Source organism: Genypterus blacodes, unplaced genomic scaffold (assembly GCF_046128005.1).
Source record: "Genypterus blacodes isolate CSIRO-AG114 ecotype Tasmania unplaced genomic scaffold, CSIRO-AGI_Gbla_v1 ptg000216l_1, whole genome shotgun sequence".
In the NCBI taxonomy this organism is placed as follows: Eukaryota; Metazoa; Chordata; class Actinopteri; order Ophidiiformes; family Ophidiidae; genus Genypterus; species Genypterus blacodes.
Genome location: NW_027467015.1, coordinates 1,290,001 through 1,305,895, shown reverse-complemented (window position 1 = coordinate 1,305,895; position 15,895 = coordinate 1,290,001). Strand labels below are relative to the sequence as shown.

The following is a 15,895-nucleotide window of genomic DNA, read 5'->3' as shown; positions in this document are numbered from 1 at the left end:
ATAGCACAGAGAGGAAAGAGCAGAGTTTAGAGAATATTTCATAAACATTATTGTGGCATGTCAACTTTACCCTGGAAACGTGCAATCCCAGCAAAGAGTGTAGGGAGGACAAGCACACATGGAGTTTTTATTAGCCAGCCACTCAACTGAGAGTTTAAGGTCAAGAGACAGAAAAATAAACTATTAAAGGATCAATCCAATGGTGGTTGGTGTTTTCATCGCGGATGTATTATTAAGAGGTTTAACCTACAAAGGTGAAGTTGTAACTACTGTGGCTGGAAGAGATTATAGTTGTTTTTCGAGGAACAAAGTCGATGACAGGCTCGACACAAAAACAGCCAACCGAATGGCAGATTGCTCAAGTGTGATCTGTTGAAAATATATATAGTTAGAAGGCTCTGTGTGACGACACTGCCATCTAGTGGCGAAAGCACTTCAGTAAAGCAGGTAGAGCAGGTCTTACAGGTCGACGTGTATGCCCACTGACTAACTTCCTACTACATTTTATACTTTTTAACATAAGTATTCTTCCTGTGCTTAATGTGGTTATAGAAATGATCCTGATTCAGATCCAAGACTACTTTAACAATAACAGCTTGACTTAAGTTTGATTGAGAGGGACTGATGACTCGAAAACAGCAACAGTAGCTATGCTAGATTCGATATAATTGATCATGATTTTTTTAATTGATAAGGTAAAAGGTGTTGGGTTTAGCCCATCTGTGACGACCTTGATTAAAGTTCCGACCTTTCCGAAAAGTTCAATTTATATTGCACAAGCCTTTTCCATCTACAATACATTTCCCATGATGCCTGTGGCAGCCATCTGCGTACGCACGGCGTCTGCGCAGCTGCTGCTTTAGCAGATTTATAAACAATTATGGCTGACCGACCAGATCCGGGGAAATACAATAGGAAATCCAGGTGATATGTAAAGCTGTTGAAATACGTTGCCGCTCATGAATCTAACCTTAGTTTATATTTGGCTTAAAGGAGACGCAACAAAGCGCACAAAATGGTTGTGCTCCAGGCCCGGACGAATTAAGCAGGTTTGCTATAGCTTTAAGAACGCGAAAATAGTGTCTGCTTCTTTAAAAATATTTCGGTTTATTACTGAATATATAATTAAGAAAAGTTTTCAATTTATAATCAATAAATTTGTGTATTTAATCTGCGGCGAATCCAACGCATTCACAGAAATATGCTACCGTGTTGGATAAAGGCCTCTTGCAGTCTAAACGTCTTTAAAACCGATATATGCCGGTTTTCCTCAAACTGCAAGTAAACCTGCTTGACTCTGCGGATTGTGAGGTGGACTGAAGGTTCCACGCGGTGATGGAACCGGTCATTGAACGAAGCGGGGATGTAAATAAAGGAGAACAGGCGGCGGAGGACAAGGCCGCAGGAGAAACCCCGGCCACCAGTCCGAATGTTATACCGCGGAGGGCCCTCAGAGAGCGCGGGGCGGGCCGCCCGAGGTCCGGCGTCTCTCATTCGGACAGTAACGGAGCTACGCCGAGCACACCGAGCTCAGGAAGGGTTCTAAGGGACCGTTCTACCAGGGCAGTGCCGGCCTGGCTGAAAGACACCAAGAGCGACGACGAAGACGAGTCGAGCCCAGACCTTAGCGCGACCAAGCGGAGGAAAGTTTCCACTTCTAAGCGGAAGAAAAATCCCGAACCCGCAGGTTCATCAGAGCCCGGCGGGTCAGTCGCTGGTGACAGTCTTCAAGTTACAGAGTAGGTTTTTAATTTATCAATGTTAGCCAGCAGCATAATGCTAATGTTTTGAATACAATGTGACAGAACAGCACCGTCACTTAAAACGTGTAACATTGTCAGCGTGTTCCTGTCAAAAGCACGCCTGAAGCTTAGCTCGTCCCATTGGAGCTGCTGTGTGTGTGTGGGGAGGGTGGAGTGAAACTCACCTGGCGCTCCACTTCGTCCCATGTTTTGAATTCTGACTAACCTAAACTAAACTAACCTATGTCTCGTGTAGTCGGTGATCTGTCAATATGGAAGTGTAACACTGTACAGGGGAAATAGCTCAAGATTGTATGTTCAAACTGTATGTTGTTGTCATTCCTACAGCTTAGAAGATCAGAAGAAACTTGCCATAGATGCTCCAGGTAATTACACTTATAATATGTGACAAGAAAACTTGTTTAGGGTTAACTTAATGTGGATATGAATGATAACATGCTCTTGATGCTTCACCCTAGCTCCTCCATCCAAGCGGCCCCCCGCTCAGAGCAGGGCCAAGCCCCCATCTGGCCGGGCCTCCAGGGGCTCTGCCAAGGCTGCGTGTAAGACTGAACCTGGCATGGAGAATCCATCCGGTAAGCAACCTGCTGCAGCTCGGCATCTCTGCTTGTATTTAACAAAACAATAAGATAGGAGGTTCTGTTCTGGTCTCCAGTCTGTAACAGTCTACATTTAATCCACATAGAATACAGCGAAAGGATGTGATAGAGCTCTCAAATCTGTAAAAGAATAACAGTGTTAATGGAACAATCCCTGTGCAGCCTCTTTTACTCATGAGTTGTTTTTATCTGTTTCTCATTTAGCTGTGGAAGGAGAAGTGAATGATAAAGAGAAGTGTGAAATGTGAGTATGAAGGCGTGTAATGTTGTGATTCCTTGTTGCACCTTGTGTTTACTCTGTACTTTACCCTGTTGTTGACATATCTGCTGTCTCAGTCAAAAGAAAGAGGAGGAAAATGAGGGTCCTGCTGAACAGGTGCAGAATGATGAAGACCCTCCGTTCCAGGATGACCCAGATGAGCTGAGCTACCAGACTCCAAAGCGGAGGTAAACTTTCAACCAAGTGCATCCGTCGAGCCACGAGCAGAAAGTGGGCACTCCTGTGTGAATGATTGCTTTCTTTTTCAGTGGTGCAGCGGAGGAACAGGGTCTCAGCAGTGATGAAGACGTTCCTTTTAGGGATGATTTAAATGACCAAAGTTATGACCCCAAGGCTGAAAGGTTTGTCTTGTGTTTGTGTGTGTGTGTGTGTGTACATGTGAGCCGGGGGTGTACGTGAACATTACCTGGATTTGTTTCTCTTACGTTCTCTCACAGAGACGTCCCTAAGCCGAAGCGCAGGGCCCCGCCGAGACCCAAGGAGAAGAAAGAGAAGGAGAAAGAAAAGGAAAAGGCACCTAAAAAAGAGAAAGAGCTGGCAGAGATAAAGATAGAGGGTTCAGACAAAGTGGAGAGTGCGGAGGAAGAGGTGAAGCTGGAGGAGGAAATGGCCGAGGACCCAGACGGACCCAGGAAGTGAGTACCGACCAATCAGTGTGTTTCAAAAGAAGATGATGTAATCCTCTTACATTAATTAAGTGTCCATGGGTTTGTTTTTCTGTGTCAATGTTATTCTCCCGCTGATCACAGCTCCATTATAGTTGGAGTTGTGGTTTATAATCCACCTCCTCTCTTTATTGTCGATGTGTTCTTTATATAATTGATCCGTTCCTTTGTTCTCTCTGTTTAAGGAGAGGCAGGCGGAAAAAAGATGACAAAACCCCGCGGCTGCCAAAGAGAAGGTGAAGTTCATCGCTCCATTGTACGAGTTTCTACATGACTCTCTGGAGTGTGGAGATGTGGAATGTCACTTTAACACCCTGTGTCTTTGTGACATGTATGCTTACACAGGAAGAAGCCCCCGGTGCAGTATGTGCGCTGTGAGATGGAAGGATGTGGCACGGTCCTGGCTCACCCTCGCTACCTGCAGGTCTGTACACACCATCTCTGATCAGTCTCTATTGTGTTGGCAGTTTGTCATAAAAACCCCGTTCAGGTAGAAAACAGCCTCATGGTCAAACCCTTAATTGAATGAAAAACGTATTGGGAACATTTGAAGAGCCACCGTCACCTTGGTTACAAAGATGCACCGTGGCTTCGAGGCCGTAAACCTTCCGCCATCCGACTGGTGCTGATACTCTGTTGTTCCATTCTGTTGACTTTGTTTTGCACACAGCACCACATTAAGTACCAGCACCTGCTGAAGAAGAAGTACGTATGTCCTCACCCTTCTTGCGGGCGGCTTTTCCGACTTCAAAAACAGCTGCTGCGTCACGCCAAACATCACACGGGTACGCCGAACATAAACAGGAGGAGGATGTTTCTGAACTGTACTCGTTACTTTTTAATGAGTCTCATTAGAACATAACTGTAACTGGACGTTCTGTGCATCTAGACCAGCGGGATTACATCTGTGAGTTCTGCGCTCGTGCCTTCAAGAGCTCCCACAACCTGGCTGTGCACCGCATGATCCACACAGGAGAGAAGCCCCTCCAGTCAGTCAGCTTCTTCTCTTTATCATGATTGCTTTGGAAACAGTCCATTCTATTCAGTTCTCTTAGATTATTGACACCCAGTTCTTCCCTCCTTATCTTCTCAGGTGTGAGATCTGTGGCTTCACCTGTCGTCAGAAGGCCTCTCTCAACTGGCACATGAAGAAGCACGACGCCGACGCCACCTATCAGTTCTCCTGCTCCATTTGTGGCAAGAAGTTTGAGAAGAAAGACTGCGTGGTGGCCCATAAGGCTAAGAGTCACCCAGAGGTGCTGATCGCTGAGGCCCTGGCAGCCAACGCCGGCGCTCTCATCACAACCCCCGCCTCTCTGCTGGAGCTGCAGGGAAACCACATGCAAGCAGAGGTCACCAGCCTGGAGGTGAGTCAAGTGGGACAGGACGGGCAGGTGGAACAGCTGAGCCAGGAAGTCCAGGTCGGGCAGCAAGTGGCTCAGGTATCCCAGTTGGGACATGTGGCCCAACACCAAGTGGTCTTACTGGGTCAGGACCAGAACCTGCACACCATGCAGGTGCCAGTCACGATCGCACTGTCCCCTATCGATCCACCTTCACCGGCCGATAGCCAGCAGCAGACCCACCTCCAGCTGCAGATGCCCGTCCAGTTTGTTCACACTACTCAGCAGTCGCATCATTCTCAGATCCAGCAGCTGACCCTCCATTCCAGCTCGGTGGTGACGCAGCACCAGCCGCAGCTTCAGCACCTCCAGTCCTATTCTTCCCAGCAGCAGCAGCAGCAGCAGAGTCAGGGGCATACGCAAATCCTTCAAATGACCTTTCAGCCTGTGGGCCAGTCCCAGAGCCATATTCAGCAGATTCCCATTCTAGCCAGCCCCCAGCAGCTTCAGAGCCTGCAGACTGTCAGCCCAGGCCACGCCCTCCTCTCCCATTCCCACGTCCAGTCCCAGAATCCAGGCTCAACCGGCGGGGAGCACTATATTCTTGACACTTCTGTGCTCTCTTCCTCCTCCCCATCAGTTCATGCTCTTCATCAGACGGAAGCGGTTGGGGAGGGGGCTGTGGTCTGGGACCAGGGCGAACAAGAAGTGCAACAGGTAATCATTTAAAAGCGTTAAGGTGACATAGAGACTTGTGTTCTCACCGACACCATATCCTCTCTAATGCAACGTTTGAGTTAAATGTAGTATCACCAGTATATAAAGTAATATTCACTCATAGTCACGTTTGGTAGCTTTTTAGAATTTCTGTATCAGGGAAAAAAAATGTCTCTGTGTCCGTGGTTGCATTTGTACATAATGTCTTGTAAGTTTAACTGGTCTTGTGTGTGTGTGTGTGCGTGGTGCGTGCGTGTGTGTGTACTGATGCTGAGATTATTTCGGGGAGGATATGTTCCACAACTGCAAAGCCCTGACTGCTATGCAACACTGTGGCAAACCTTCCAGTGATCTGCAGCACAGAGTCAGAATGCCTGCTAGGCGGCGGCGTCGTCGAAGTTCCTATTGGAATTAATGAACTTTATTTATATTTTGATTTAAATTAACAAACGGCCACTTTCCATTGTTCCTCTAGATCTGCTTTAGTACCTTATTAACTGGGTAGAAAAGAATCTGAACTGACTGAACAAAACCTGTATTAAACTTGGAAGCACTCAGAAAAATGTCAAATGTCAGGAAAAATGATGTGTTGTCATGGAAACGGCTTCATCGACATTTGTACTGCAGTGCAAAGGTTTCTTTAACCATAACCTATAAACCTGTGTAATGTTTTTCCTACTTACAGTCCCGGGTTATTGTAGGTAACCATGGCGACACTGGACAGAATAAATCACACATGAACCCACAGTCACTGAGTTAGTTGATGGAAAATGAAATGTTGTCACAGAATCGTCCTTCAAATGTCATGAGATTTGATTAGCAAAGCTACAAAAACCCCAATTCCAAAAAAAAGTTGGAAAATGCAAATTTAGAAAGAACAGAAAGCAGTGATGTGAAAATTCTTGTTGACAGTAAATGTGATGCCTAGGTAACAGGAACAGGATCTGGGGGTTTTTGTGTGAAGGCCAAGGCTGACCAACCTCTCCTGCCCGTGATCTCCCAGCCTTCAGATGACACTGCGATAAAAAACGGCGTTCTTCTGTGGTGGATATCAGCACGTGGGCAGTAAACACATTTGGTTATATTAATGTCCATAAACAAAGCCCACTCCTCTGGTCTCGGACCACATTGTGCACATGTAACAGAGTACACAACGTATGGCGTGTGTATGGTTAAAAGGAAACACTCGTGGTCAAAATGCTGCTGCCCAAACTTTTCTTTTGTTATTGTTGTAGCCAACAAATTTAGAACGAGGGTTTATTTACAAAAAAACAAAGTTAAAACATCCAACCCTCCTGTATTAGTGCTGTTTTGAATCAAGTAAAGGTTCAAATCACTGCTGTATGTTTTTATTCACATTCTACACACAACTTTTTTTTGGAATTGGGGTTGTAAGTCCTTGTAAATCCTTTTGTGCGTCATCACTGAGTCTGCACCTCTGTGCTGTGTGAGCAAACACAGGAACTGTTCATTTATATGATGTAAATAAATGTCTTAACACTTCACCAGCGTTTTGTTTTGTTTTTAAACGTGGACACGATGATTTCAGTAGAACAAACTACATCACATATTTTTTCTCTAAATCGTATTATGCCTGAGTTAAGTCATGGTATAGTGGCAGTAACACATTCTACACACACACACACACAGGTCATCTCTATGTTGCGAGCGTCCGGTTCATGGGGCCATGTTCAGCCGCTCTCTGTCCCTCTGCACTGCGTACCGCTTCATGGCCCTCTTGGGTGGGATCAAGGTGTTGCTCAGTCCAACCCTCCTCTTCTTCCCCTGTTGCCCCCCTGATGCTTCTTCACAGTCCTGCTGGAAGTGTTTAGCTCCTCCACCATGGGAGCTGCCTGCAGGAGAGTCAGCCTGAGGCGACGCGGGTGTTTCCTCACTCACCGAGGAGCGAGACTCTGTAGGGATGACCGTGCTCTGGAGGTCACTGTCGTGAGCGTATTTGCACTTGATTCCAAATCGGCATCTCCCGTCTTTCCTGTACGACACGCAGATCCTCTTGCCTCCTATCTGGGCGGGTTTGGCCTGCATGGTGAGGGGGACGTGTTTCTGTAAAGCACTGAGCTTCTGGTCTGCCTGAGCCTTGAAGGGATTGGCAAACACTCCACTGTCAGAGGAGGAACCTAGAGGAGGAGGGGGCAGTTTGTTGATGGTGAGGGAAGCCTGAGAAGGAGCTGGCAGGGGGCTTTGGCGCAGCACAGGTGGGGCTGCAGGTGCTGAACTCCGAGGTTTGCGAGGTGATGGAGAAGGATCTTTTTCTTCTGGTTCCGATTCAGTGGACTCACTGGAAGCTGAGCCAGATGCCAGCAGAAAGTTGCGGGTCTTTTTGTCAGCTGATGCCTCACCGGCCTTCTCTTTAGCAGAACTAAGACACAGAGGGAAAGAAGAACAAGAGTTTAATCATTTCATTCGGTTTTACTTTTGCACAAGTTGATTTTGATGTCGCCAGTATGTTTGTTATGGTCTTCACGGCCGAAAGAAGTAGCAACAATCATTTTACAGTAGTATATCATCGGTACATGCTCGTTATGTGGCTGATTACCAAAGTCCGCCGCTGTCTAGATCCTCTACGTCTCCATCGCTGTCAGACTCCGATGAACCTCCGTAACCAACCAGGGAGTCCATGTTCGTATCAGATGAAGCTAAATTAGTTAGCTTGCTGTACGCTGGAATTTAAACTAAACCGCGACGTTGCTGTCTCAGCGAGAACTCGAGTGTTCAGTCAAACAGACACCTTGTGATCGAATACAATAGAAGAATATATTGAGTTCCTATTTCGCGTTTGAATGACAGAGCCAGGATTCATCCAATGTTAGCTGCTCTCATTTATCCATTAGTTCCTGCTTAGTGTTTACATATAATTTTGGCTGCACTGACACCTAGAGTGTAGGCGTGGTATTGCAGCCCTATAATTGTCACATTTCCACAACTTTCACTTATGGTGATTAAATTCTGACGCATTTCCTGACATGCTGAAATTAACATAATCTTCACGATTATTATAGTTTATTCATATGATGGATGACGGATGAATACATTAGAGTAAGTCTGAAGCAATCAAGTCTATAGACCTTCAATAAATAATAGTAAAAATTAAAAAGTGACTAGACCATTATATTTTGTATATATTTTAGTATTTACCTCACGATAATAAATTATATTGGAATATATTGCAAACTTGCTTATGTGACGTGACTTAATTTTAATAACCTATGACTTAACCCCCTGTGTGCTTTCAGTTCTGTTACCAGAGTACATTACAAAAGACACAACAATGTCACCACAACATATATTATATTTATTTGTTTGATTTTAGCTACTGGTGCCCAGTGTTGTCAGTGTATTGACTGGCTCTGTAAACCATTGCTACTCATCACAGAATCTTAAAACTGGTGATATCAGAAATAATCAGGAATAGTTTTTGACAAGAAAAAACAAATAATATGCAGGTTCAGCTATTTATTCTTATCTTTTTAAATTACATTTGCATATATAACATTATTTATAGATTTTTTGTTTGTAGTTCTCTTTCCGTGAAATGCAAGCCACTTATCCTTAATTACTTATCTGGCAGTAATACTGTCAATTCGGAGAAATCATTGTATTGCTTCTCCTGGCCTTCCCGTTTGTACAATGGCGCCTTTACAGTGACCCCGTGGAGGCATCGTTGCGTTTTCTATTAGGAATGTGTGAGATTTGAATTTGCATATTCTAAAAGTATAATGTTCCGGTTTACACAACAGTTGGCCTTTACTTCAAACAAACCCGGGCTTCAATAGGCCGTTTATTCATTCATATATGTGTACGAACAATTGAATCCCAGCTACATGCTTCAGCGAGTCAAGCGTTTACTTTAATGAAACGATCACACGCAACGCAAAAGCAGTTCCGTGACAGATCCAAACAGGTCTCCTTGGACTGAGCCCATCATCATCATCATCATCATCATCATCTCCTCCGTGGCCTGCCAGTAAATCAGATAAGCCCCTCATGAATACTCTGATGAGCTCCTCCCCGGCGGCTCCCCGCCTCCGCTCGGCCCGTTAAATTCCTGCCGCCTGGCATCAAGTTCCTGGGGGAGAGGGCGGAGAGTTGGCCGCTAACTCTGTAACACAAGTCACAAGTCAGTAACAGTTAGAAGTCAAGGTCGGGCTAAAGTGGGAGACTCGTTTTTACCGAAACCCCACGAGAGACTTCAGGTGTGTGTGTGCGAGGGGAGCGGGAGGCCAAGCTGACGCGAAGAGCGACCGGGATGAGGCAGGCAAACGCGGCTGTGTGTTAGGGTGCCGGCCCGTAGCGCGCTTCCACCTTCCTAGGCGCGTTGCGTCGTTGTAGCGGAGCTCCCATGGCAGAGCGGCGGACCAGAGGCTCAGATCTGAGCCGGACTACGGCGGCCCGGGCAGCGGCCATAGCCGAGCAGCTGCACCGCGAATGCGCCAACTTACTGGAACTTTTTGTGAGTACTGGAGCGTTTACTTTCCACTGACTGCAAGCTGACAGAGCTCTCTCTCTCTCAGTCACGCACGCACGCACGCACGCACACACACACACACACACACACACACACACACACACACACACACACACACACACACACACACAAACCATAAGAGCAAAAAAAGAGAGTGAGCGAGAAATAGGCCAAGGTTAAATGGAAAATTAATAGATTGTGTGTGTGTGTGTGTGTGTGTGTGTGTGTGTGTGTGTGTGTGTGTGTGCGCAAAATCAGGAATGTGTGTTTTGTGTACACCCATCTGTGTCATTGCTCACATGTGATATTGTGTTTTTGGTATTTGTGTGTATGTGCGTGTGTGAGACAGAGAGAGAGAGATGGAGTAAGGAATGTGTGCAAAAGAGAGATAAGAGGGGGAGAATATGTTCATCTGTGCATGTATGTGTATTTGGAAATAGAAATAAAGAGAGAGAGAGAGAGAGAGAGAATGTTGGAGACAGTAGGGTGCAGGAATGCAGAATGAGGGGTGACTCAATTGAAATGACAGAGGTGGGCACTTTTCTGGCACAAGCTCATCAATGCCCGGGCACAGAAGCTTCATCTGGCTTCCAGCTGCCTGCCACCATCAGCCTCTCTGCCTGTGGGTGTGAGGGTGGCTGGTTGGTTATTAAAACCCCTTGGTTGGATGCCAGTTCACTTCCCCATCCTACCTTTCATTGGCCTGGCCATGAGCGAGGGAGCGGCCCGGAATGTAACTTCATCCGCTTCACTTCCAGGACCTGACCCATCCTCCTCCTCCTCCTCTTCCTCCTCTGTATCTACTTCAGTATTCTCAACCTGGCACAGGTCCACCTGGCCTCTTCTAAGTGACGTAGTGGGCATCATGTTTGAGCAATATTGCAGCACTGCCCTGAAGCGGACAGCACCAGATATCTTTCCGCTCTAGCATCGTGGAATGATTAAATACACTGCTGGCCTGTCGGGCAGGAAGTTAATGGAGATGGCCGTTAAGTCTTCATTCCTTGGCTGGGAGGATTTGTATTGGAATGAGGTTAAATTTGGCTTTTGTTTATATAATCTCAAAAGGACTGGGATGTAATATTTCTCAGGCAGGATGCAGCTTCTTCTCCATGCATCCTCTCCTCCGCTTCCTACTCACACAGACATTGAAACCTTCTTTGAAACTTTGCCACGTGTTTTTTTTGTGGTGATGATCCATGAGAATGTTGTGTCTGGCTGTCATTATTACTAACAGGGGTTCTTAACTGCCCGAGTCCCATTTCCTTGGCTGTCTGAACTGTAAACAACCACTTCCCGCTAGCTCCCTGAGAGGCTTACGCATTAGAATAGCCGACTCTGTCACACTCGTACTAACTTGCACGCAGGCTTCAACATTAACGCCTGCGTATAATGTCATAAGGAGGGCCTCGGGGATTCACAGCTCACTGAACAATAAGCAGTTCATCAGGTCGAACACACTCTATTCTGCCTGAAAAGACAGTTTAACTTCATAAATTAATAACTCTGACAGCGTGAAGAGCTTTTTTACCCCCGTGTGTGTGCCGTCTAACAAAGTCATATATGGATTATATCGGTGTCAATGTGTGTGTTATTGCATTTCAAAGCAGCTCTGGCACTAAACTGATCATGAATCTGAACTCAAATATTACATCACCTAACATTGCCTCCTGTAGTATTGTAACATAGCATCACATGTATGTTTTTACATGTTTATATCTTATTTTGCGTTGTAGGACGTGGAGTAAATGCTCTTTGTTTGGATCTTTCTGGGAGTAATTCATAAGAAATAATGTCTACTACACAACGCTAAGCTGCAATCCTTTGAGCTCAGTCTTAAAGCTTCTCTTATGTGACCCAGCACACTCGTGTCCCAGTATGGACCGGTCATTGTGAGGTGTGTCGCAGGTCCAAACAGTGAAAATCGGTGTGTGTTTCTCATCGCCTGTGACTAAATGTTGCCAAATATGCTGGAAAACAGAGGTGACGTCAGTGTGCTGGGGGCTTGATGGAAACCATTCCTTCACCTCTCGTAATTATGCACATTCCAAATCCTCCACCTCCTCCTCCTCCTCCCCCTCCTCCCCCTCCTCCTCCTCTCTCTCCTTAATACCTTGCCATCTCTCTTCTGTTCTTAATTTCCCCTCTTCTTTCTCTTTGTTTTCTGTCCCTCCTCCCCTAAGAGGAAGAAGGAGAACCTCTCTGCAGAACACGAGGTGGCTGAAAGTCGCCTGGTGTCCGTCCCCCTTCCTTCCTCCCAGCTCGACGCCAGGGACAAACTCTGGTGTCTTCACTCCGCCCTGCTACAGTGCCGCAGCTTGCTGGAGAGCGCCATCGCCAAGGAGGAAGAGGAGTTTGGGAGTGTGGCAAAGGGTGAGTACGAGAGTCAGAAGAAGACTGTCAAAGAAAGACTCTCGCTGCTCTTGAGCAACACTGGAGAACTCGTCAAAACCACAGACGGCACGGCGGTCCTGACTCCCAGCATGGAGGGGGTGGAGGTAGGCAATGATGTCATTAGAGGCGCTAACAATGATAAAAAGTGCCAAAAGGAAATGAGGCAGACGTTCTCTCTCTTCTCGTCAGCAGGTAGGAGGTTCAACCGATCTGTTCCAGGTCAAGCTGTGGATATACCGGATCTTCCGAGAGTTGGACTACTGGGCAAAGACGGCCATAAGCACCCTGCAAGCCCTGCCCTCGGTCACAGCCAAGGACCGGGCGAGAACCGGGCGAGTGAGGAGCACGAGAAGCACGAGAAGCACGAGAAGCACTCTGAGATGAGATGGAGATGTGAGGAGTGTGGGTGTGTGCGTGTGTTTGTGAAGAGGGAATAATGAGAGAGAAAAGATGTTGGGGCGGGGAGGAGGGAAGATGATCGTCCAGGGTCAAGGCCGGCAGAAAGAAAGGGGAAGGGATGAGTGATGATGATGATGGCCTGCTGAGAGAGACGGATCCTGACTGACACAGAGAGATGAGGGGACGGGATTATTTGTGCCAGCCAGAGAGAGAGAGAGAGAGAGGATGAGACGACCTCATCTCCTCCTCAGTATGAGAAGGTGATCATTGCTGTTAACCCCGTAAAAGAGAGAGAGAGAGAGAGAGACCATGTGTATCTTAACTTAACTTAACTTCTCTTAACACCAGCATTTACTAGAACAGATCATCCTTGGTCTCTCATATTGCAACACAGCATCCGTTTACTTTATTCTGTGTTTACATTATTAAGTCACGTCTACATTCTTTCTTTCTTGCGGCTCTTTTTTATTATTATTATTAAACAGCTGAAAACTGTAAACAGACCGGATTCACTGCAAATGACAAAACAAACAGTCAGCAGGGGGCACATTGTCATGGAAATGAGAATGTCTGAAATGCGTCACCAGGCTGTTGCTCGAGTGTATGTGTGCGTGTGTGTGTAAATCAACGTCATGTAAGTAATGATCTGTTGACTGTTAATCAAGAGAACAGCACCCTCTAGGGTTTAGATATTGCTATTACACATCTGGGTTTCTTTTTGTCTTTCTGTCTTTCTCTCTGTCTTTCTTTCTTTCTTTCTTTCTTTCTTTCTTTCTTTCTTTCTTTCTTTCTTTCTCTGGGCACTTTATCAGGACTGAAATCATGGGTGGTAAAAGCACTGCTGTTTAATGTCCGACACTAAGTAATGCTAAGCAGGCTGCAGCAGGATGTGGGCCCCAAATATCACAATCTATAACACAGGCGTTATTACAAAGACTTCTAAGTGCACCCCTGAACAAATTTGTATCCTTTTGAGTTCAGTTCTGATTTTATTTTGGTTTAATGTGTTGGTTTCACTAGCAACGGCAACGGCAGCAGTCACCGTGTAGAGTGCGTAGAGAAGCTGAAATGTGATCATGTAACGCAGGATTTAATCAAGAATGCCCTTCAACACATCATCCTGTCAATCCAATTTGGTCTGTGTTAGCGGCTAAATTAGCAGCAGCCTCAGGTTCACAGCGATGTCTTGGAGGATGAATGACGCCTCGGGCAAAAAGATGAGATAGTTGGAAAATCCTAGGGGCCATTTTTTTCCCCCCTACCGCCCAGAGAACCAATAGAATCCATTATAATGTGCAACACAGAGCAGACAGGGACGTGTTGGGAGGTCATAAATAGCAGGATGCAACATTTGCAGTGTCTATTTTTAGGCCGAGAGGAATATGTGGTCATTTTACACTGTAAACTTTGCTTCATTCAAAGGGGGGAAAATCCTGTTGTCAGATGTTTAACTTGTGACATTTAATGTTGTTTTCTTGTATTTGTGGGTTGATAAACTGAGCACTGGGCGTAGGAACACAGGTTTTGGTGATACCTGCTTCTCCAAACCAGTTGTTGCAGATATGAAATATGAAAACGTTTGGTCAATTTCCTCCATCCGTCACCATTTGAAAGGTTATTGTCCCTCTTAAGGATTTACATTCAACTCAACTAAAAAAAGGGATCTGCTCCACCTGAAAGCATGAAAATGAAACTTACACTGCAAACGATATGAGTCAACTTCACCCTTTCTGTAATTGTGTGTAAAAGCAAGAGAAATAATAGAGAACTCAAGCAGCCATTTTTAACCCTGTCAGCTGTTTGTACAGGAAGTGCACCAGTGTGGTAACAATCCTAGCAATTGTTGATTGTTTATGTATTTGTTTGATTCATTTCTCTAATATCTCTTGTTCCATTTGACTGTGTGTGCCTGGGTGAAGTATTGTAGTTTTGCTGTACCACCAGGTGGCCTCTCTTGTGACCTGGGGTGGTTTTGTACACAATTGGCTCAGAGCACAAAGAGAGGATCGGGTTACCGTTGCATCTGGCTGATAGCAAGAACATCAGAAAAACGGCCTCATGTTGTTGGTGTCCTCACAGACGGTGTTGTTACACTGGGAAAGCTGGAGAAGGTATTGTGTTTATCACCAGTGTTTAATAAAGAAGTGGATGTACGAGGTTTACTCACTCATGGTTTTGGTGACCTGTCGGCTCTGCAAACTGTTACTAACCTGTTACAAACTGACACACTTTGGGGGATAAAAAGAGTGTTTTTGTTGAATTGATTAAGACATGAGGTCAGTCTGTGTTTGATCGACTAAGGACGAAGTGTTAAACTTTAATTTGGACCCAAAATGACGCAGCTAAAGATTCTGCATAAGAGGATTTGGACCGGAACCAAAACCAGAACCAGACTCACATACAGCCACAGTGAACATTATGAAAGGTACAAATGGATGACAAAGTGTTTCTAAGACAGAAAACACACAGAGAGGGCATTTGTTGGTCGGTTGTGAAATGATGTGAAAGTAATGTACAGACTTTGCTTTGGTTTAAAAACTTTATTATTTATTATTGATTCTGTTTCTAACCTATGGGATTAAATGAATTGATCGTGGCTGATTTGCTGTCTGTGTGACTTAATGACAGACTGGTTTACAGACGCTGCTGATGTAGCCCAATACAGTGTGTGTGTGTGTGGGTGTGTGTGTGTGTGATCGAGTCATGTGGGGGAAAAAAGCCTGTTATTTCACATTTCTGGTTTGATTATTAGCAGTGAGGTTGTGCGTGTGTGTTGTGTGTGTGTGTGTTTAGTTTTAAGGAAAGACAGGATGTGTGTATGTGTGTGTACGTGTGTGTGTGTGTGTGTGTTTAAAGGGTGTGTGTGCACGAGCGTGTGTGTTTTTATACGTGTTTGTGTGTATACAAGTGTGTGTACATCTTGTGTGTGTGTGGTTGTTAGAGAAGGAGTGGCAGCCAGGATGCCTGTGGAAGGGGTGTGTGTGTGTGTGTGAGAGAGAGAGAGAGAGAGAGAGAGAGAGAAAGGAAGAGAGAGACTGTGCAAGCGAGCAAGGGAGAAAATATGCTTGTGTTAGAGGGAGAGAGAAAGAGACGAGAGAAAATGGGTGTGTGTGTCTCCTTGTGTTTGTGTGTCTCTGTGTGTTCTTGTGCGCATGTGTCGGTGTGTGCTTGCGCAGTCGTGCTCATGTGGGTGTATGTGTGTCTGAAAAAAGAGAAGGGGAGAGAGGGCAGGAAAGAGAGAGAGAGAGT

The 15,895-nt window shown here is 45.7% G+C and overlaps 3 protein-coding genes across 5 annotated transcripts; 2 read left to right on the top strand and 1 right to left on the bottom strand.

The window, feature by feature from the left end:
- The first annotated feature begins 864 nt into the window (after positions 1–864).
- zfp91 (ZFP91 zinc finger protein, atypical E3 ubiquitin ligase) lies at positions 865–6,622 on the top strand. Of its 2 annotated transcripts, XM_076170329.1 has the most exons (13): positions 865–1,049; positions 1,198–1,739; positions 2,091–2,128; positions 2,222–2,338; positions 2,567–2,606; positions 2,699–2,809; positions 2,891–2,983; positions 3,080–3,277; positions 3,493–3,543; positions 3,653–3,731; positions 3,978–4,092; positions 4,197–4,296; positions 4,401–6,622. In XM_076170329.1, exons 2-13 carry the CDS (start codon positions 1,336–1,338, stop codon positions 5,377–5,379), a joined length of 2,325 nt encoding a protein of 774 aa, XP_076026444.1. In that variant the 5' UTR covers positions 865–1,049; positions 1,198–1,335; the 3' UTR covers positions 5,380–6,622. The 2 variants fall into 2 exon arrangements, with proteins under 2 accessions (XP_076026444.1, XP_076026447.1); XM_076170332.1 differs by lacking the exon at positions 2,891–2,983 and having other exon boundaries at positions 865–1,739.
- A 230-nt stretch (positions 6,623–6,852) lies between these two features.
- Positions 6,853–8,238, bottom strand: LOC143016156 (uncharacterized). Its single transcript, XM_076170333.1, has 2 exons — positions 7,925–8,238; positions 6,853–7,747 (listed from the first exon to the last, which is right to left on the bottom strand). The coding sequence occupies exons 1-2, from the start codon at positions 8,005–8,007 to the stop codon at positions 7,045–7,047; spliced, it is 786 nt and encodes a 261-aa protein (XP_076026448.1). The 5' UTR covers positions 8,008–8,238; the 3' UTR covers positions 6,853–7,044.
- A 1,192-nt stretch (positions 8,239–9,430) lies between these two features.
- cntf (ciliary neurotrophic factor) lies at positions 9,431–15,242 on the top strand. Of its 2 annotated transcripts, none has more exons than XM_076170342.1 (3): positions 9,431–9,838; positions 12,037–12,351; positions 12,437–15,242. In XM_076170342.1, exons 1-3 carry the CDS (start codon positions 9,728–9,730, stop codon positions 12,629–12,631), a joined length of 621 nt encoding a protein of 206 aa, XP_076026457.1. In that variant the 5' UTR covers positions 9,431–9,727; the 3' UTR covers positions 12,632–15,242. The 2 variants fall into 2 exon arrangements, with proteins under 2 accessions (XP_076026457.1, XP_076026458.1); XM_076170343.1 differs by having other exon boundaries at positions 9,435–9,838; positions 12,440–15,242.
- The last annotated feature ends 653 nt before the right edge of the window (positions 15,243–15,895 follow it).